This window comes from Cyprinus carpio, chromosome A8, assembly GCF_018340385.1.
Source record: "Cyprinus carpio isolate SPL01 chromosome A8, ASM1834038v1, whole genome shotgun sequence".
NCBI classification, from domain to species: Eukaryota; Metazoa; Chordata; class Actinopteri; order Cypriniformes; family Cyprinidae; genus Cyprinus; species Cyprinus carpio.
Window position 1 is genome coordinate 25,637,855 of NC_056579.1, and position 21,924 is coordinate 25,659,778.

General features: G+C 40.5%; 1 protein-coding gene across 1 annotated transcript in view; it reads left to right on the forward strand.

Moving 5' to 3' along the window:
* Positions 1 to 10,564: 10,564 nt before the first annotated feature.
* Positions 10,565 to 21,924, forward strand: part of gabrd (gamma-aminobutyric acid type A receptor subunit delta) — a 30,143-nt gene continuing 18,783 nt past the window's right edge. Inside the window, exons 1-2 of the mRNA XM_042762944.1 lie at positions 10,565 to 10,695; positions 11,908 to 12,023. Of these exons, the coding sequence (XP_042618878.1) occupies positions 10,574 to 10,695; positions 11,908 to 12,023 (238 nt within the window). The 5' untranslated portion in view covers positions 10,565 to 10,573. The remainder of the gene's footprint in view (positions 10,696 to 11,907; positions 12,024 to 21,924) is intronic.

The window sequence follows — 21,924 nt, forward strand, 5'->3', positions numbered from 1 at the left end:
CCACAGCCTATTCACGTCATGTCTGCTACACCAAAGCCTGTTAATGTTGAGCCTGCTACTCCAGGACCCTTTCACATGCTAGTGTCTGCTCACGTTACATCTGCCAAGCCAGAGCCTACTCACATCATGCCAGTTTCTCAAGAGATTCTCCACAACATGGCCGCTATTCAATAGCTCCATCGCAAAATGGCTGCCACTCAAGAGTCTCTTCAGAAAATGGTTGCTCTTCTAGAGTCTCGTCACGCCTCAGCTGAACTTCCAGAGTCTCGTCACGCCTCAGCTGAACTTCCAGAGCCTCATCACGCCTCAGCTGAACTTCCAGGGCCTCGTCACGCCTCAGCTGATCATCCAGGGTCTCGTCCAGGCCGTCCGTTACGACAACCTCTGGTCTCGCAACAACATGGTCGCCACTCCAGAGTCCCGTCACGACATGGCCACCACTCCAGAGTCCCGTCACGACATGGCCGCCATTCCAAAGTGGCTTCAATTCATGAATCCCGTCATGACATGCCTGTCGAGCCAGGGCCTTCACACAAGATGGCCGCCACGCCTGAGTCTCGTGAAGTCTTGGCAGTCACTGAGACGGTTCCCGTGGCCTCAGTACTTCCAGTAATGGCAGTCGCCATTTTGAGCGTGTGGGCTGCACACTGTGCTCCAGAGACTTTTCCAGTCCACGAGTATGCTCCTGAAGCTTCTCCTGGCCCTGAATTCACTCCAGTGCCCCCAGAGGCAGCGGCGTCCACTGCAGAATCTCCAGAGGAGGCGGCTTCCGCTGCAGAACCTCCCGAGGTGGTGGCGCCCACCTTCAAGCTCTCTGCCTGTCCTGTCACGGCCAAGGAGGCTGTTCACAAGCTTTCTGCCTTCCTTGTCACGGCCAAGGAGGCCGTCCACGAACTCTTTGCCTGCCCTGTCACGGCCAAGGAGGCCGTCCACAAACTCTCTGCCTGTCCTGTCACGGCCAAGGAGGCCATCCACATACTCTCTGCCTGGCTCCCTGCAAGGCCTGCTCCGCCATGGCTCCACAATGCTCAGGATCTGCTCCACTGTCTGTCACTGCTCCCACAGCCTAGGTCCCCCTCAGCTCCATGTCTGTCACTGCTCCACAGCCCAGGTCCCCCTCAGCTCCATTGTCTTTCACTGCTCCATAGCCCAGGTCCCCCTCAGCTTCATTGTCTGTCACTGCTCCACGGCCCACGTCCCCCTCTGCTTCATGGTCTGTCACTGCTCCACGGCCCAGGTCCCCCTCTGCTTCATGGTCTGTTCCTTCTCCACTCCACCACCCTCCTGGACTTTTTGGGTTTTGTTTGTTTGAGCGCCTGGAGCCGCCCTTAGAGGGGGGGATATGTAATGTCTGTTTTGGGGTTTTGTTTCATGTTCTTGTTTTCATGTGTTTTATTTTGTAGTTTGATTTATGCTGTTTGTGTCATGCTTCCCTTACCCTCTTGTCATCTTGCTATTGGTTTCTCTTGTTCATTGTGTCATGTTCTGATTGGTTTGTCTTGTCATGTGATTTATCAGTTATGTTTACTCATTGGTTGTCTTAGTCATGTGTCTTGTTTCCCCTTGGTTTGTTCCTGTCATGTTACCCTCATAGTTTCTATAAGTAGTCATGTTTGTGCCATTGTCTCTTGTCGTGTATTAACGTAACATTGTAACCTGCTGTTGGTGAGTCTAGTTGTTCATTGACCTGTCTCGGTCAATGTCAAGTCTGTTCATGTCAAGTCTGTTTCAAGCCTAGTCAAGTCTGTTCGTGCCTCATCAAGTCAAGTCTGTGTATCTTGTTTGGATTATGTTTGGATTATCACCTTGTAAATAAACTGCACTTGGGGTCTCACTACGCTCGCCCTCAGTGGACTAATCATTACAGCTTCTTAATGTGTTTAATATTTGAGTTGTGTCATATATGTATTTATATTTATTATTCATTTTGTTTGGTACCACTTTATATTAAGTGGCCATAACTACTATGTACTTATATCAAAAAATAAGCACAATATACTTATTGTGTTCATACTGTATTGCAAAACACTTTTGCTGCTATTGAGGTGGGATACAGGTAAGGTTAGGGACAGGTTTGGTGGTATGGGTAGGATTAAGGTGGGTTCAGGTGTAAGGGATGGGTCGACAGTGTAATTATAAATGTAATTACAGAAATTAATTACAGATGTAATTACATGCAGGTATTTTTAAAATATACAATGTAAGTCATGTATGTACACAATAAGTACACCGTACCAAAATATTAATTAAAATGTAAGTAAATAGTAGTTAAGACCACTTAAAATAAAGTGGGACCTTTTGTTTTATATAGCCTACTTATTAAAAAATATTTGATATGTATTTAATGTCAGTGACACAATCCATCGGCATATGTCACAAGTGTCAATGGCACATGCCATTCTCCACTGACACGTGAGACATGTGCAGCTATACTAATTGTGTCAGGAAAAACATAAATAAATAAACAGACTGATTTAGTGATTTTTAAATAACTGGTAAATATACATATTTCTAAGTCTTTTTTTTTGTATATGTTGTAGGGCAGGCTATTTGAGTAGCATGTGCCACTAAATGTTGTGTAATACCAGCTACTGTATGTTGCTGATCACTGTGAACTGTCCATTCTAGGAAACACAGAATTACTCTATCATAGGTCACAATGAATACCGCATTTACAGTCGCATCTGTTACTGCAAACTTTGATTTTGGTACTGACACCTATCTGTGTGCATGCAGCATCATCAATATAACATTGGTTTGTGCAATCTATCTCATCTATTGCTTTAATATTTCAAAAAATATATTTTATAGAATTATACAATAAGAAATTAACCCTTTTTATAACAATGTGATTTATTATTATTACTATTATTTGACAAAACATTTAAGCAAACAAAGGGACACAAGACAAATATTAAACACATTAAAAAGCCTAAGTTGTTATACAAATTAAAGGGTTAGTTCACCCAAATATTAAAATTATGTCATTAATGACTCACCCTCATGTCGTTCCAAACCCGTATGACCGCCGTTCATCTTCGGAACACAGTTTAAGAACACAGCTGAATTTGCAGCTATAGCTATATGGAGTATGCACAAGACTAGATAATGATCCGAGATATCATCGCTTGGCTGCATAATTTAAACACAATCAACATCAATTCCATGTGATAGTATTAAATCTAAATTATGATTACGACAATGAGTAAGTCCTGAGAAGTTTTGTCTAACCCCAGTAGAGCATAGATTGTCTATAAATGCTGATCCCAATGCATCTTTTTTAAACATCAACATGGATATTAAAATCACCAACAATTAAGACTTTATCTGCAGCCAGCACTAACTCGGATAGAAAATCAGCAAATTCTTTAATAAAGTCTCTATGGTGCCCTGGTGGCCTGTATGCAGTAGCCAGGACAAACATCACAGGGGATTTATCATTAACACTTCTTTCTCTGGATAATGTTATATGAAGCACCATTACTTCAAACAAATTATACTTAAAACCAGGCCTCTGAGAAATACTCAAAAGTTATTGCTATAAATTGTAGCAACACCTCACCCATTTACCTTTTGGACACGGCTCATGTTTATAACAGTGATCTTGGGGGAATGGGGGTGGGAGAGGACATATATATAATAATGTAATCATCTGGTTTTAGTCAGTTTCTGTCAAACAGAGCACATCTAAGTTATGATCTGATCATATCATTTACAAAAAAAAAAAAAAAAAGCTTTTGTAGAAAGGGATCTAATATTCAATAAGCCAAGCTTTATCATTTATTTATCTGCATTATATCTGTATCTGTTTATATATATTTAATTTGTTGAACATCAATTAAATTGTTACCCTTATTTATTTTTTTTTTTTTGTATTTGCTAGCCCAGTGAACAGACAGCAGTCTCTATAGTATGATATCTATGTGAAAGAGTCTCTATGTGCTGAAAATTAAAAAGCTTCTTTGACGTGAGGCAGCTAGCAGTAGTTTTGAAAAGTTCTCCTTAAACAGATCAGCATATATCTTAGTGACATTGATTCCTAAGAATTTTAACTCTGAACTGAAGAAGATAAGGTTTCAGAAGATTGCTGTTGAGCTAGGTCACTTTTCCCTATATTGAGCTTTTATCCTGATATTTGTCTAAATGTTTTTAAAGCAGAAATTATCATAGGAACTGTCGTAGATGGATTGTAAATATATAATAATAAATCACGCTGAGAAAATCCCGCTGTAGGAAGCATAGGTTTATAAAGAGTTTCAGTCATTATTGCAAAGAGCATCGGAGATAGCAGGCAGCCCTAACTACGTGTTACCCTAACGTAATCAGACCTACATTTATGTGTTTCTCTGTCAGTTCCATTGTTTCTCAGCTCCTTCCCTTATTTGCCCGTTGCTGTTTAATTGGCTTTACTTGTCTCCTTTGTTGTCTCCCTTGTTTCCCTTCCTGATTTTATTCCCTTTTAGCCACCGTTTTCCTACTGCCCCATACTTTCTGCAGACCATAAACAACAAGTTAAATATTACTGTAGTTACTGTATGTTATGTAACGTGTATGTTGACATAACATCCTTTGTTTATCTGAAACATGGCTCACAACCTCACTCCCGGACACTGCTGTAATGCCGTCTGATAACTTCTCTGTTTTACGGATGGACAAGACAGTAGAGGCCGGTAAATCCAAAGGTGGTGGAGTGTGTTTCATGACCAACAGGAAATGGTGTGACCCAAGGAATATCTCCACTCTGTCATGCTCCTGCTCTCCTTATCTGGAACATTTATCCATTATTTGCCGCCCATTCTATCTGCCCCCGGAGTTTTCATCGATAATCGTTACTGCTGTCTACATTCCACCACAGGCAGACACAAGCTTGGCTTTGTCTAAGCTTCACGATGTGCTCAGCGGTTAAATTAACAAACATCCTGGCACTGCTTCTATCATCACGGGGGACTTTAACAAAGCCAACCTCAGACAGGTCATGCCAAACTTTTATCAACATGTATCCTGTCCAACCAGAGGACTGAATATACTGGATCATTGCTACTCTCAGTTTAAGAATGCCTACAAAGCTTTCTCACTACTGGCTTTTGGCAAATCGGACCATGCCGCCATTTTCCTCACACCAGAATATAAACAAAGGCTCGTTCAAGAACCCCCGGTGCAGAGAGTAGTGACACGCTGGTCCGCCCACTCTTGATGACATCGACTGGGACATGTTCTGAGCAAGTTCCTCTGACGTCAGCAAGTTTGCAGATGTAGCATTAAGCTATGTAAACAAGGACCTTCCCAAATCAGAAACCGTGGGTGGACAGAACAATCCGTGCTGCAGTAAATAAACGCACTGCCGCATACAATGCTGTTCCAGGGAAAGAAAAGAGTTCCATTTCCAGCTAAATGACTCCCGATGCATGTGGCAAGGACTAAGAACCATCTGTGCCCTTAGAAACAAAAGCAGCGATAATCATGTAATCACTGTGTCAGAGGACAAGGTTCGGAGGGCCTTAAAGTGAGTGGATGTCAGGAAAGCAGCAGGTCCTGATGGGATTTCTGGCCGTGTTCTGAGGTCCTGTGCTGATCAGGTCACTGCTTTGTTTACATCTACTTTTAATGAGTCCCTTGTTACCTCGGTGGTTGCCACCTCCTTTAAAAACATCTCATCCCTGTGCCTAAGAACAATAACCCCTCTTGCCTGAATGACTATCGTCCAGTTGCATTCACATCAACAGTCACAAAGTCATACTGTTAAAAAAATTTATAGCCTGAATGCACTGTAAGCCGCTTTGGATAAAAGCGTCTGCTAAATGCAGAAATGTAAATAAATGTAAATGAAGGTCTTTGAGAAACTTGTAAAGAAAAACATTTGCTCTTCCATCACTGATACTTTGGACCCAACAGATCTACTGAAGATGCCATCTCTCATGTCCTGGACTCTTCTCTCAAGCACATTGACAGCAGCAATGTAAGGCTGCTATTCATCGACTAAAGCTCAGCTTTTAATACTATAGTCCCCATCAAGCTAGCTTCTAAACTCATGGACCTCGGCCTGAATTCTTCACTCTGCAACTGGATTCTTGATTTCCTCACTAGTAGACCTCAAGTGGTGAAAGTAGGCCAGTTCACCTCCAACTCCATCACCCTGAACGTGGGAGCTCCACAGTGCTGTGTCCTGAGTCCCCTGCTCTACACACATGACTGCGTATCTTCCCACAGCTCCACATCTATTATCAAATTTGCTGATGATACTCTGGTTCTGGGCCTCATTTCCAACAATAATGAAGCTGCATACTTGGATAAAAGCTGGTATGAACAACTGCAAATGGTGGTTTCCAAAGTACCCCAACACGACGTTCTTCTCCTAACTGGTGACATGAATGCCAAAGTGGGAACCAACAACAACGAGAGAGCAATGGGCAGACATGGATGTGGCGACAGAAACATCAATGGTGAACGCCTTTGTTGATTTCTGCACGAGTAACAACCTGGTCATCGGTGCACCATCTTCCCCACACAAAAACATCCATAAGCTCACATGGCAGTCAGCTGATGGTAGGACCATCAACCAAATCGACCACAGCATCATTAACGGTAAATGGTGCAGGTCACTGCAAGATGTTAGAGCCTACCGAGGTGCAGATGCCTATAGCGACCACTACCTAATTGCTGCCACCATTAAACTCAAGTTGAAGAATTTAATCCCACAAGGCCATTGGCAGAAGAAACTGGACATTGCAAAGCTCCAACATCCTAAGAAAAACAAGGTTCTGTGTTGGAACTCAGAAACCGCTTCAGCACGCTAGAGGCTTCCTGTGAAATAGAAGAAGAACCCAGCAAATGGAATGCTATCAAAACCATATATTCTGAAACAGCACAAAAAGTCCTGGGCTTCAAACAGAAAGGGACCAATGAATGGATATCCGCTAACACTTGGCTGAAAATCGAAGAGAGGAAAGAGCTGAAGGCAAAGTTGCTGAACATCAAGTCCCAATGACTCCTTGAGAAACACCAAGATGTCCTATAAAAACAAGGACAGAGAGGTGAAGAGGAGTGCTAGAAAAGACAAAAGGGTCTTTGTTGAACACCTGGCAAGTGAAGCTGAAAAAGCTGTTTAGTTAGCCTATGGAAATCTGGGCACAGTGTACAAGATCACAAAGCGACTCTGTGGCAGACGCACAAACCAAACTACCCATGTTATGGACAAGAATGGCAACATCTGTACATCAGAGATTGAACAAGCAGCCAGATGGGTTCAACACTTCCAGGAAATACTCACCTCCCTGAACCTGAACAACCAGCCAACATCACAACAACAGAGGATATCCTGGAAATCAACACCAACCCCCCTGCCTCTGCTGAAGTTAAAGCTGCCATTCAAACCCTGAAAAGTGGCAAGGCATGTGACATAGATGCTATTCATGCCGAGATGCTTAAGGCTGACATTCTAACATCAACAAGAGTGCTGATGGACCTATTCCAAAACATCTGGAACAGTAACACCAACCCTGAAGATTGGTCCAAAGGCCTCATTGTCAAAGTCCCCAAAAAAGGCAACATTTAGAACTGTGACAACTGGCGTGGAATTACTCTGCTGTCTATCCCAAGCAAGGTGTTCTGCAGAGTCCTTCTCAATCGCATGGGCAGCCATTGACACCAGAATTAGACAGGAGCAAGCAGGCTTCAGGAAGGGAGAGAGGATGTATGGACCAGATGTTTGCTTTGCGTAACATCATAGAGCAGTGCTTGGAATGGAATACACCCCTCTACATCAACTTCGTGGACTTCAGGAAGGCCTTCGACAGTGTCCATCGACACACCCTTTGGAAGATACTGCAATCCTATGGAATACCATCAAAGATCATCTCAATCATAAAAACCATTCTATGAACATTTTAAGTGTAGTGTCATTATGGGAAATCACCTCTCTGAGTGGTTTCCTGTGCAGTCCGGAGTGAGACAAGGGTGCAAGGGTCCCCTATCCCTCTTCCTGGTCGCAATAGACTGGATTACAACCAACACCATAGCAGACAGACCCAGAGGCATCCAGTGTACTCTGCTCTCCCAGCTGGAAGATCTTGACTTCGCTGATGATCTTGCTCTCCTATCAACCAACCAGTACAACATGCAGGCTAAAACTGATAGGCTGAACAACTTTGCCAGACAAGTTGGGCTCAGTATTAACACCTCCAAAACACAAGTGATTCAATTCCATTCCCACAGCACCCATCCTTGTTAATGAGGAACCACTTGAGTTTGTGGAAAATTTCACCTATCTGGGCAGTCTCATCAGTAAGGGCAGTGGGGCATCTAAAGATATTAAAGCAAGGCTGGGAAAGGCTCAGGGTGCCTTCTCCCAACTCCGTTCTATATGGAGATCAAAACAATACAGCCTCAAAACGAAGATGATCCTATATAACTGTAATGTAAAATCTGTTCTGCTGTACGGTTCAGAGAGCTGGCCAGTTATCAAAACTGACATGAGGAGAATGGAAGTGTTCCATAATGGATGCCTCCGACGAATATGCCAGAATTTTTGGCCTAATAAGATCTCCAACAATGAATTGTACAAGAAAACGGGGAAGCTGGAGTATCACCAAGGAGATTACCACGAAGACGCTTGAGATGGATAGGACACGTGTTAAGGATGGAGCAGGACAGCATCACAAAAGTCGCCCTAAGATGGACACCACCTGGTAAAAGAAAACCAGGGAGACCCAAAACCACCTGGCGCAGAACTGTGACACAAGAGGGGAACAGATGAACCTGTCATGGGGAGAGGCCCAACATGCTGCCAGGGACCGAATACAATGGAGAGTGCTCATTGAAGCCTTATGTCCCATAGGGGATGAAGAGAAATGATGATGATGATGATACTTGGATAAGGTAGATAAACTCACATCATAGTGCTAGGACAATTGTCTCTCTATGAATGCGAGTAAAACTAAAGAGCTGATTGTGGACTTCAGGAAGAGATAGCAGCAGCCCTGTACTCCTCTTATGATCAGTGGGACCCCTGTGGAGAGGGTGAGCAGCTTCAAGTACCTTGGTGTAAACATCTCCGAGGACCTGAGTTGGACTTCACACATCCAAACTCAGGTTAATAAAGCCAGGCAAAGACTGTACCACCTGCGACAGCTGAGAAAATTCAGGGTTTCGCCAGCAATCCTGAAAACTTTCTATTCAGGGGCCATAGAAATGATATTGACTCAGTGTATCTCAGTGTGGTATGGGAACAGCTCCAGTCAAGACTGCAGAGCCTTGCAGAGAGTTGTGCGCTTAGCGGAGCGCTTCTCAGGGTCTGCTCTCCCCTCTCTGCAGGACATCTACCTCATAAGCTGCAAAAGCAGAGCTGTTCAAATCATTAAGGACTCTTACTACCCTGGTAACTGTCTTTTCATTTTGCTGCCATCTGATAAGTGCTTCCGTAGCCTGATGGCATAAACCGAGAGACTAAGGAGGAGCTTCTTCCCCCAGGCCATCAGGCTCTCAAACTCAGTCTCTTAACTTCTACATGACTTCACTTAATTATCAGTAAGATACTTAACATACTGACATTGTCACTTGCACACAGCAAAGTCTGTATTATTTATATTTATGTATTTACATTTTTATCTCTATTGCTGTTATGTAAATACCCTGTACAACCTGTTTGCACATTATTCTCTTGTACATTCCTGCTCATCTTAATATTTATTAGTCTACAGTTAACTGTCCTGTGCATTTTATTTTATTTTATAAGCATTTTATTTTATTCCTTTTTTAGCTTACCTTTTTCCATACCATATTTATATATAATTTTCTTGTGTTTGTATTCTTTAATAATTGCACTGTCCAATTGCACTTACATTTCACTGCTGGTCATATGCTCTCCATATAACCATGTATGTGACAAACAAAAATATTCAGATATTGATCAAAAATGTTCCATCATTAATGGGATGATGGATGGATATTTCGAAGAGCTTTCCATTATTTTGACAGATACAAATATTGTGTACCCTGTTTCTTCCGGTAAACACTGCTAGATTCAAGATTCAAGATTTTATTTGTCACATACAAGTTATATAACATACAACAATCTGTGAAATGTAGGTATGGCATACTCTTTATAGAAAGTGCAAAATAAAAATAATAAATAAATTAAAAAATATATATATATACACAATATATTAAACTACTACACAGATGATGTGCAGAGATGTAAACAATGTGCAGTGAGGATGAGTGTTGCATAGCTAGCTCATCTAAAAAAAAAAGTGCAATGTGCAGAGAGTTATTGAGTAACCCTACACTACCAGAGTTTCTAAAGTGTAGTGTGCAGAGAGTTATTGAGTAACCCTACACTACCAGAGTCTCTAATGTGCAGTGTGCAGAGAGTTATTGAGTAACCCTACACTACCAGAGTCTCTAAAGTGCAGTGTGCAGAGAGTTATTGAGTAACCCTACACTACCAGAGTCTGTAAAGTGTAGTGTGCAGAGAGTTATTGAGTAACCCTACACTACCAGAGTCTCTAATGTGCAGTGTGCAGAGAGTAAATGAGTAACCCTACACTACCAAAGTTTCTAAAGTGCAGTGTGTTTAATGTCCATGTTTTATAGTCTGATAGTGTGTGGGAAGAAGATCCTTCTGAGCCTCTCCATTTTTGCCAACAGACTGCGTAAGCGTCTGCCTGATTGTAGCAGATTAAACAGTGGATTTACAGGGTGGGTGGAGACTTTGAGGATCTAAACAGCCCTAGATTTACATCTCCTGGTGTGGATGTTTTGCAGAGAGGGGAGATCAGTTCTGGAGATGCGCTTAGCGGAGCGCACTACTCTTTGCAGGGCTTATGATCCTAGGCTAAGCTGTTTCCATACCACGATGAAATACATCCATATACTTTCTATAGCCCCGATATAGAAAGTTTTCAGGATTCCAGGGGAAACCTTGAATTTTCTCAGGAGTCTCAGGTGGTAGAGTCATTGTTAATTTGAGCCTTAATGTGATTAGTCCAGGTCAGGTCCTCCGAGATGTGTACACCAAAGTATTTGAAGCTGCTCACTCTCTCCACTAAGGTCAAGTTAATGATGAGTGATAATAGAGATTAATAAAGTGGGAAAGAGATGTGGGAATTTGGGAAGAAAAATGATGAATTTTAGTACATTTAATTATTCATTTCATGGGATATATTGTTTATTAAATCAGAAGAGCATACCACAATTGTGCAGTATCTTTTTCAGAAAAACGAGGAGGAACAGAGAACACTGGACTAAAAAGATACCAATGTTTCATTAAAATAGAATAGAAATAGAAAAAATATAACATGAAAGAAAATTTACAGCTCATTCAGTCAAATAGACAGATGAATATTATTTTTAGTGTAAACTTATTATTTTAAATTATTTGTTTCAGCTTTGAGATTCTCATCGAGATTCTGGTGTATATTCTCATTGTCAGTTTTGTTACTTGGATTTGTCCTTTATGTCTGTTGGGCATAGACCTTATTACCTCCTTAACTTCCTGATTCAGTTTCCCCATTTTTATTTTGTTTTATGTCTATGTGTATTTGTTCTTTTTCGGACTCTACTGTAAACCAATGTTTTTTTTTTTTTTTTTTTTTTTTTTTTTTTTTGGCTTGTTTTGGATTGTCTAACCAGCATCCTCTGAGCCCCTCTGCAAGTTTTTGTTTTTTTGTTTTGCTTTTTGATGCTCCGATTCTGTTTTATCCGGTTTTCCCTAATGTCTGTAATTAAAACCTTTTTTTTCAATCCATCAAGCTGTCCTGTATTTTAGTCCACTTCCGATAAATATGTGCACATACTATATTTCAATATTGTGACCATCAAACTGCAATTACACGTCACACATCCACATCTACATCTATGATAAAATTGTGAAAGAGAAAGTGAAGAACATTGTTTGTTTTGTCCCCATAGGGCCATGCTGAGTGATATTGGTGACTATGTTGGCACAGACATTGAAATATCCTGGTTGCCTAATCTGGATGATTTAATGAAAGGTTATGCTCGAAACTTTCGCCCAGGAATTGGAGGTGAGTTTTATATGTATATCTTATCACAGTGGATAGTAAAACACTGATCAACCTCCTTTAGTCATTTTTTAGCATCAATATTTATCCTCTCCTTTTTTTCACAACAAACGTTTTTTTTGTTTAGCGTTCCTACTGTACCAACAGTGCTCCAGTTTCTACAGTCTATTTTTAGAGTTTTACAATAAGCCCACATATAGTTGAATCATATCCTAAGAAACAAGCTTGTGAGAGGCACACCACGTGTCAGCATTGATAAGTACCTAGTTATAAAGCATACCTATCTTATTCAGTTGGTCAGTGGTTCTCTTCTACAGACCTGGGGACCCACTGCTCTTCATTTATTTTTCTCATTTCTGAAACGGTAGATATAATTGATTATAATAAGCAGGCCATTCTATAATTTAGGTTACATTTCATGTCTACTGATGTTAATTATTTTTGAATCAGTTTTCTAAGAAAATACATACTATATACATTTATACATACTGTATTCTCTCATATTATAATAAATATTTTGTACATCAAGTTTTTCAATTTGACTTCATGTCCTAGTTTTTGCAATGTCCACTTTTTTTTTTTTTTTTTTTAACTGAGTGAGTCTTGAGTTCAAAATAATGAATAAAAATTGTTAAAGCCAATGTCTTATTTCTTTCAAAAAAGAAAATGTTTCATTTTACTCATGTTACTTCATGTTACTAACCGTCCTCCTCCTCCTGTGAGAGCTCTCCGGCCGGTGCCACAACGCCAGGGCCCAAACCCTCCATCTGCTGTAGGTGAACCAAAAACAACTGATACCAGCTCTCAGTGATATGTGTCAGGTCCCTGCTATAATAGCAGCAACATTCACAAATGTTTACAGAACAAGCGGGAACCCAGTGTGCCTGTAGCTTTCTCTATTTCTGTTTTATCACGTGATAGAAAGTGTAAGGCCTTCTCAAGCCGAAGGGCTAACTCATCTAATCTGCGGCCTATTATGCATCAAACTACGATTGCTGTAAAGACACAAAGCACTACCATCAAGTTCTAATCGATGACTTAATAACCACAAACGATCTGGATTTTATGTTTCTAAACGAAACATGACTAGAAGACAGCTGCAGTGCAACAGTCCTCAATAAAACAGCCCCTCCTAACTTTACTTTCATGAGTGTCTTCAGGACTGTTAGGAGAGGTGTAGCTGCTCTATTTAATGATGTTTATCAATGCAAGCAAATGTCATTTGGTCAGTACTTCTCTTTTGAATATCTAGGGATTTTGTTGAAAGGTGCTCCACGCATTCTGTTTATCATTATTTACAGGCCTCCAAAATACTCTCCAGCCTTTGTTGAAGAGTTCACAGAAATGTTATCAATGATTTCCTCAGAGTTTGACTGTTTTGCTATTGCAGGGAATTTTAATATTCACATAGATAATGCAGAAAACAAATCTACAAAAGAAATTATAACTGTTTTAATCACTTCTGACCTGATTCAGCATGTTCATGGACCCACACACAGTGCATTTGGAAACAAAGATGAAGTTCTCAAGGTGAATGCATATCTTGACTCTAGGGGTATAACAACTAAAAATCAAATCAGGAATCTTGGTGTGATTCTGGAGACAGACCTTAGTTTCAGTAGTCATGTCAAAAGCAGTAACTAAATCAGCATACTATCATCTAAAAAACATTGCAAGAATTAGATGTTTTGTTTCCATCCGTCAAGACTTGGAGAAACTGTGTTCATGTCTTTATCATCAGCAGGGTGGACTATTGTAATGGTCTCCTCACCCGGCCTTCACAAGAAGACCATTAGACAGCTGCAGCTCATCCAGAACACTGCTGCCAGGATTCTGACTAGAACCAGAAAATCTGAGCATATTGCACCAGTCTTCAGGTCCTTACACTGGCTTCCAGTTACATTTAGGATTGATTTTAAAGTACTTTTACTACTTTATAAATCACTCAATGACCTAGGACCAAAATACATTGCAGATATGTTCACTGAATATAAACCTAACAGACCACTCAGAACATTAGGATCGAGTCAGTTAGAAAAACCAAGGGTTCACACAAAACAAGGGGAATCTGCTTTTAGTTATTATGCCACCCGCAGTTGGAATCAGCTTCCAGAAGAGATCAGATGTGCTAAAACATTAGCCACTTTTAAATCTAGACTCAAACTCATCTGTTTAGCTGTGCATTTATTGAATGAGCACTGTGCGATGTTCGAACTGATTGCACTGCATTTTATGTATTGCATTGTATTTTATGTAACCCGAAATGATTGGACTGTATTTTATTTAAAATCATTTTCTATTTTTTTAACTGTCTTAAATTCATTTTAAATCAATTTTTAAATCATTTTCAAAGTTTTTAAATTCCTTGTTTTATTTTTGTGATTATTTTTTAAAGATTATTTTACTTTCTTTTATGTAAAGCACTTTGAATTACCAGTGTACGAAATGTGCTATATATATAAACTTTCCTTGCCTTATCTAACCAAACAGCCTCCTGCAAACTAAAAAAAAAAAAAAAAAAATGTTTTATCACTAAACCATGTGACCAGCATCATGTGATGTCATTTTTTTATATGGCAGACATTTTGAACACATTATGGTAAATGTCCTCTTTTTTTTCTATATTTTATCCAATGACCTATTATTGTAGAGTATATTAATTGCCTGTCAACCATGTTGGGTTCATGGTTGTGGTTTAAAATATTTTATGGTTTCTCTTCAAATAAATATTGAAATTGAACCTGATCAAGAAAATAACATTTGGTCGGCTAGACAAGGTCAGCCATTGATATTATGAGTCAACATAGTGAACAAGAAGCTTAAAAGCACACCTGGCATAAACAGAGTTTTATTTATTATTTATTTATTTTTTATTTTTTTTATTTAACCAGTTTAAAAACTCTTTGAGATTAAAATCTCTTTTGCAAGAGTGACCTGGCCAAGAAAGCAGCAAAATAGTATATACAAGTTTACATTATACCACAACACTCAAATCAAAGATCACAACAACAATTCAACAAAAGGACAAAACACACAGCTTGTTAAAAGTAGCTTAAAATTATGTAATGATGGAAACACGGTCAGCTTTAGAATGCTTTGTAGATTATTCCAAGCTAAAGTAGCATTATATCCAAAACCCTTTTTTCCTAACTCTGTTCGAACCTGAGGGATTTTAAAATATAACAGATCATTGGAACATAGATTGTAGCATACCTTTGATTTAGAAGAGCTCAGAGACAAATAAGATGGAGTTAGACCACAAATAGACTTATAAGTACACTTATAAGTATGTAAAACACTATGAAAAACAGGATCAAGGTTTTTTTTTTTTTTTTTTTTTTTTTTTGATAGTTATCAAATACATAGTACTTTATATGACAAGGCTGAGTTACCGTCGTTGTATACCCTAAGAATTTTTATTTGGTATTGTTTTATTGGTATTGTACTTGGTACAAAAAAAAAAAAAAATAACAATAAATAAAAAAAAAAAATTACCCTTGATCCTGTTTTTGTTTTTGTTTTTTATTTTTTTTTTTGTTTTAATTACAGTAGATTAGATTAATCTAAAAGTGGTAAGAAGGTAGCAGATACCTAATATTTCCTTGCTTTAAAAGAAAATAAAGATCTATTTCTGTAGTAAAGTTTTAAAATTAATTTATGAATACATAGCATTAAAGTTAACTATCAGATATGATGTCCAGGTATTTATAACTTACAACATATTCTATTTTTTTCCCCCTGGAAGGATATAATGTTAGGAAGATTACTTGGTACAACTTTAGCATTTGAAAAAAAAAAAAATAACTAGTTTTATCTGTGTTTAAAATCAGCTTAAGTTGACATACTGTAAAGGTAACTGAACAATATCAAACGTTGATAGTAAATAGTGAAGTGCTTGTAAAGCTGATGGAGCACAGCAGTAAATAGCAGTGTCGTCTGCATACAGATGGTATTTAGCATTTGGAATGTTATCGCATAAATTATTTATATACAAGGAAAATAAAATAGGTCCCAGAACAGACCCCTGAGGGACACCTTTGGAAGTGACAAAATAGATTAAGTACAGTCTTTTAAAAGCACACACTGTGTTCGGCATGAAAGATAGTTGGTAAATAATTTAATAGCATTTTCAGAGAGACTAACAATGGAGAGTCTATTTAGGAGTATGCCATGATCAACTGTGACAAAAGCCTTTGATAAGTCAAGAAAAATAAATGATTTATTTATTTTTTTTATTTGCAATCTAAGGCATCAATAATGTCACTAAACACTTTCAAAGCAGCAGTGACAGTACTATACTGCTTTCTAAATCCAGATTGAAAAGGAGAAAGAATATTATTTATTTCCAGAAAAGATTCCAATTGTTCATTTAATAATTTCTCCAAAAGCTTGATAAAACAGACTGATGTTGTTTTAATTACTATGTTTAATAATAAAGAATGTAGTGTAGCATAAAAAAATTAAAATGATTGTGAAATTGCTGTTTATTGTGCTGCGCTGGCAGTTATAGGGTTAATGCGGGAGAGACGAGCGAGTTAGGCTGGTGCTCCTGTGATACAGCTATTCTGCGTTCTGATTAAAAGTTAAGACAGAGCGTCTTTTGTCAGTCGTTCTTCAAACATTACAGTAGACATTTGTTTACAAACTGTATTGTTTCATCAGTCAGTCACGTTAGCACTCGGCTAACGTATCCACCATTATTGTTTTAAGTCTTCACAGTTGAGCAGCTAAACTTTAACTGTGGGCACAATTCGCTTGCACAAGTGTTTTTGTATTATTATAAGAACGAAAAATAGCACTATATTATTGTTTTATGTAAAGGTGCTTTGTCAATGGTATCTTTGTCAATTGTAGGAGTCATAGACTCCTCTCTGTGCTAATCACAACAGGCTTGGCCAGCTGACCAATCAGAGCAGGATTATGGAAGGGAGGGGTTTGCTCCGAACTTGCTTGGAATTAATCGTTTCGAAATCATTGACAAATGACTCTAATATTAAATGTATATTCTGAGAAAATTACAATGTTTCCAGACCTTAGATGCATTTAAACCTATTGTAGGGGCCTCCAACACAATATTAGGAAACTTTAAAATACCATGTGTAATGAAGGGTCAGAGGCGTGCAGATCCATTTGCAGCTTTAATAGTTATAACAGAATCAAACAGGCAGTAATCAATCACCGGCGTCAAGAACAGAGACAATACAGAAGAGCAAACTGTAACAGAGCGAGAGTCGAGGCAGGCGGCAGACAGGGAATAGTGAGTAGAATCCAACAGTATGGTCACAAGGGCAGGCAGCAGAGAATCACACGATATCAAACAGGCCAGGGTAATACACAAGAGATCAAACTAACAGGAAGAAATGCTCAGAAATGTAGCTGGGGCAATACAAGCCTTTGCAATGGCTAAGACTCCAGAAGCAGTTTAAATAAGGGAGCTAAGGGGAAACACCTGTGCTAGCAATCAGTCCCAGGCATGGGGATTATGTGAAAAGAAGTCCATGAACGTTAGTACTCAGGAGAGGGTTCCCTTTGGTGGCGATTGGAGAGAGCCACAGAAGCCTAATTTGTGACAGAGCCCCCTCCCTGCAAGTGGCTCCTGAAGCGAGGTATTCGATGCTGAGGTCTTCCACGGGAGCGGGGAGCTGGTTTGTGAGGGTGTGCGCTATGGAATTCAGCAGTGAGTGAAGGATCCAAGATATCCTGTGCAGTGATCCAAGATCTTTCCTCTGGGCCATACCCCTCCCAGTCAATAAGTTATTGTAGTAACCTGCCCCGGCGTCGGGAGTCCAGGATTTCCTGCACCTGGTATGCCTCCTCACCGTCCAAGGTGATGGGAGGGGACTCTTGTTCACGGCCTCCTCCTGGTCCCTCTCTCCTCTTGGACCACCAACAGGCTTGAGCAGAGACACATGAAAAGTGGTGAGATACGATAATTGGGGGGGGGGGCAAGCGTTAAGATACTGGTGTGATCGGTCTAATGACTTTGAATGGACCCACATACCTGGGACTTAATTTCCTGCATGGGAGTCGAAGGCGAAGATCCTTGGTGGAGAGCCAGACCCATTGACCAGGGATGCAAGCAGGGCTTAGCCTTCTGTGATGATCAGCCTGTTCCTTTACTCTGCGGATGGTGCACTGAAGATGCACATGAGCAGTATTCCAAGTTTCCTCAGTTCTCTGTAACCAGTCGTTTATGGCAGTGAGTTCTGAGGGTTCTCCGGACCAGGGAAACAGGGGTGGTTGAAATCCGAGTACACATTGAAATGGCGTAAGGCTGGCGGATGGTTTGCGGAGAGAATTCTGTGCATATTCAGCCCATAGAAGAAAACAACTCCAGTCGTTCTGATTGTGATGGCAGTAAGAATGCAAGAAGTGTGTAAGTTCCTGGTTCAATCTCTCTACCTTTCCATTTGACCTTGGGTGGTTTCTGGAGGTAAGACTGACATGGATGCTGGGGTTTTCAGAATGCGGAGACCACACCCGGGAAGTGAACTGAGGACCACGATCTGAGACAATGTCCTCAGGGAGTCCGTAAAAGCAGAAGACCTGTTCCACGAGTACCTGATGTTTCAAAGGCTGTGGGGAGTTTACTTAAAGGTATTAGACAGCATGCCTTGGAGAAACGATCGATTACTGTCAGAATGGTGGTGTAGTTCCTTGAGATGGGGAGGTCCGTGACAAAGTCTATGGCTATGTGAGACCATGGCCGTTGGAGAACTAAAAGTGGCTTAAGTAGGCCTGCTGGAGAGATGATTTGGAGATGCTACAAATGGTACACTGACGAACAAAGGCAATGGTATCTGATTGGAGAGTGGGCCCCCAGAATTTGTTGGAAAGAAGCTGAATGGTGGCTGTTATACCTGGATGCCTGGCACTGGGAGAGTTATGGACCCATTGCATGACACGTTGACGGATACTGAGTGGAACATAGGTGCGTTCAGGAGGACATTCTGGCGGAGAGTTCTCACTGACCTGTGCCTCTGCGATCTCTGTTATGATATCCAACTGGATAGGAGTGAGAATATGGTTAGAGGGAATTATGGGTTCATTAGATGGAGGAATCAGAGCAGATTCGAACTGCCTAGAGAGAGCGTCTGCCTTGACATTCTTTGAGCCTGGACGGTAGATTAATTTGAAATTGAAACTAGTGAAAAACAGAGACCATCTTGCCTGTCATGGGTTGAGTCGTTTGGTTGATCTGAGGTACTCAAGGTTGTGGTGATCCAAAACAACAAAGGGAAGTTTGGCTCCTTCCAACCAGTGACGCCATTCTTCAAAGGCTGCTTTCATGGATAGAAGTTCCCGATCTCCCACATCATAATTTTGCTCTGCAAAGTTGAGTTTACAAGAATAGAAGGCACAAGGGAAGAGTTTGAGAGGATTACCTTGTCGCTGAGAGAGTATGGCACCAATCCTGGTGTTGGGTGCATCCACCTCCATAGTGAACTCTAATTCTGGGTCAGGACGAAGAATGGGTGCAGTGGTAAAACGTTCCTACAACTGTTGGAATGCCATGGTAGCAGACAAAACCAGACCAAGAGCAGACAATGGTCGTAGAGGTGCCTATTTACCGTTGTAGAAATTTGCGAAAACCCAAGAAGGTTAAGGCCAGTGGGTTAAGCACAGACTGACTGTACCTTTTTATCATCCATTGCTACCCCCTCTGCACTGATGATGTAACCGAGGAAGGACAGTTATGTTGGCAGGAATCAGACCATTGAAGAATTTGTTTGGTTGTCCATGAAACCCGAGCATTGTGTCTCTCTAGCCAGGGCAGACCCAGGATGATGGGATTTTGAGGAGATTTGATGGCGAATAGACAAATGGTTTCAGTATGAAGTATGCCAGTTTGGAGACACAGATCATTGATGACGAATTTGACTTGTCCTGAGCCCAAAGGACATCCATCTAAGACTGCCACTGCCACCTGTGATTCACATGAAATAAGAGGAAGATTATGAGTATTGGCAAACTTTATGCCGATGTAATTTCCCACAGCCCCTGAATCGATCAGTGCTATGGTATAAGTACATCTTTCATTACACTTAAGGGTTCCTGGAACTTCTAGATAGTTTGTAGATTTGAGATTGGAACTCACAATCGGGGAAGCCTCGAGAGGTAGGACGAATAGGGCAGGAAGCTCTCAGATGGCCGGACAAACCACAGTAGAGGCAAAGATGATTGTGAATCCTCCTCGCTCTCTCTCCATCAGTGAGGTGAATGAAATCAATCTGCATGGGTTCTGAGATGGCACAGTTGGTGGAATGTTGGGCTCAGGTGTTGTGACTTGAAGGGCTTGTAGCGTCCTCACCATTTCCTCCGTGAGTGAGGTGAGTAATTGCAGCTGTTGTTGATGAGACGCCAACATGGAGGCTTGGGCAGAAACCTTGGTGGTGAGCTGGTAAAGGGCTGCTGGATCAGTGTTGGGCGAAGTCTTCTGTAATGAAGGGTTAGAGGCATGCAGATTCATTTGCAGCTATAATAAAGTTATAACAGAATCAAACAGGCAGTAATTAATCACCAGCATCAGGAACAACAGAGACAATCCAGAAGAGCAAACTGTAACAGAGCGAGGGTCGAGGCAGGCAGCAGACAGGGAATAGGGAGTAGAATCCAACAGTATGGTCACAAGAGCAGGCAACAGAGAATCACACAATATTAAACAGTTCAGGGTAATACACAAGAGATCAAACTAACAGGAAGAAACACTCAGAAATGTAGCCGGGGCAATACAAGACTTCACAATGGCTAAGAGTCCAAAAGCAGTTTAAATAGGGACGCTAGGGGGAAACAGCTGTGCTAGCAATCAGTCCCAGTCACGGGGATTATGGGAAATGATGTCCGTGAACATTAGTACTCAGGAGAGGGTTCCCTCCGGTGGCGATCGGAGAGAGCCACAGAAGCCTGATTTGTGAGAATATGTCCTGCTCTTTAAAATCAAAGTTTTGTGTAATTAATTTATTTGGAGTATAAATTCAGTTGAAGCAACAATAAGTGAATTTATTGTAGAACTATTTTTTGACTAAGCTTCAAAGAGAGAGCCAGTAGATATAAAATATTCATTTAAACTATCCGAAATAACTGACTTCTCTGTAGTCAATTGATTTTTATTAGTAATTGTTTTAGAAATCTCCATATTATCAACTGGAGACAATGACAATGACCATTTTCCAAAACTTAACTGGATTATTTGAATTTTGTGATGTTTCAAGTAAATAAAAATTTGATTTGGCATTTTTTATCTGTGAAGGACATAGATTTCTTAGCTTCCTAAATTGAAGCCAGTCTGATTCAGACTTTGTACTTCTATCTTTGGCCCAAGCTAAGTTCCTGTCCTGCAATAGCCTAGCCTACTCCACTGTAAACCAAGGATTATTTTGGGCCTTCACTCTTATTTTATGCATTGGTGCATAATTATTTACCTGGTGCATAAAGCTGATATAAAAAAGTTCCATGCTAACTCAACATCATTTATTAAAGTAATACCACTCTAATAGTAATATGAGTGTTAGCTTCTGATAGGTCAAAGCAAGCGCTCACAAGGATGCAGGAAGTATGGCAGGGTAACGCAGTTTCTTGTTCCCTTTGGGGAACCATGGTTACATACATAACCTAGAGACATTTCATTTCAGGAACTCGTGCTGCGTCGAAAGCACTTTGGGAATGAGAATACCAACTCCGCCATACTGACAAATGCCTGTCTTGTGTGAAGTCGATGCGCACATCTCAAGACAGAAGCAATTTAGAGCCCAGAGTTGTCCTAACATCTAGGTTATAGAACCTGACAAATGTGAGTGGGATAGACCAACCCACAGCCTCACAAACATTATGTATACTGTAGACACATTAGATAAGAAGGTCTTAGAAGCCGCCATACTTCAGGTTGAGTAGGCCCTGACCGGCA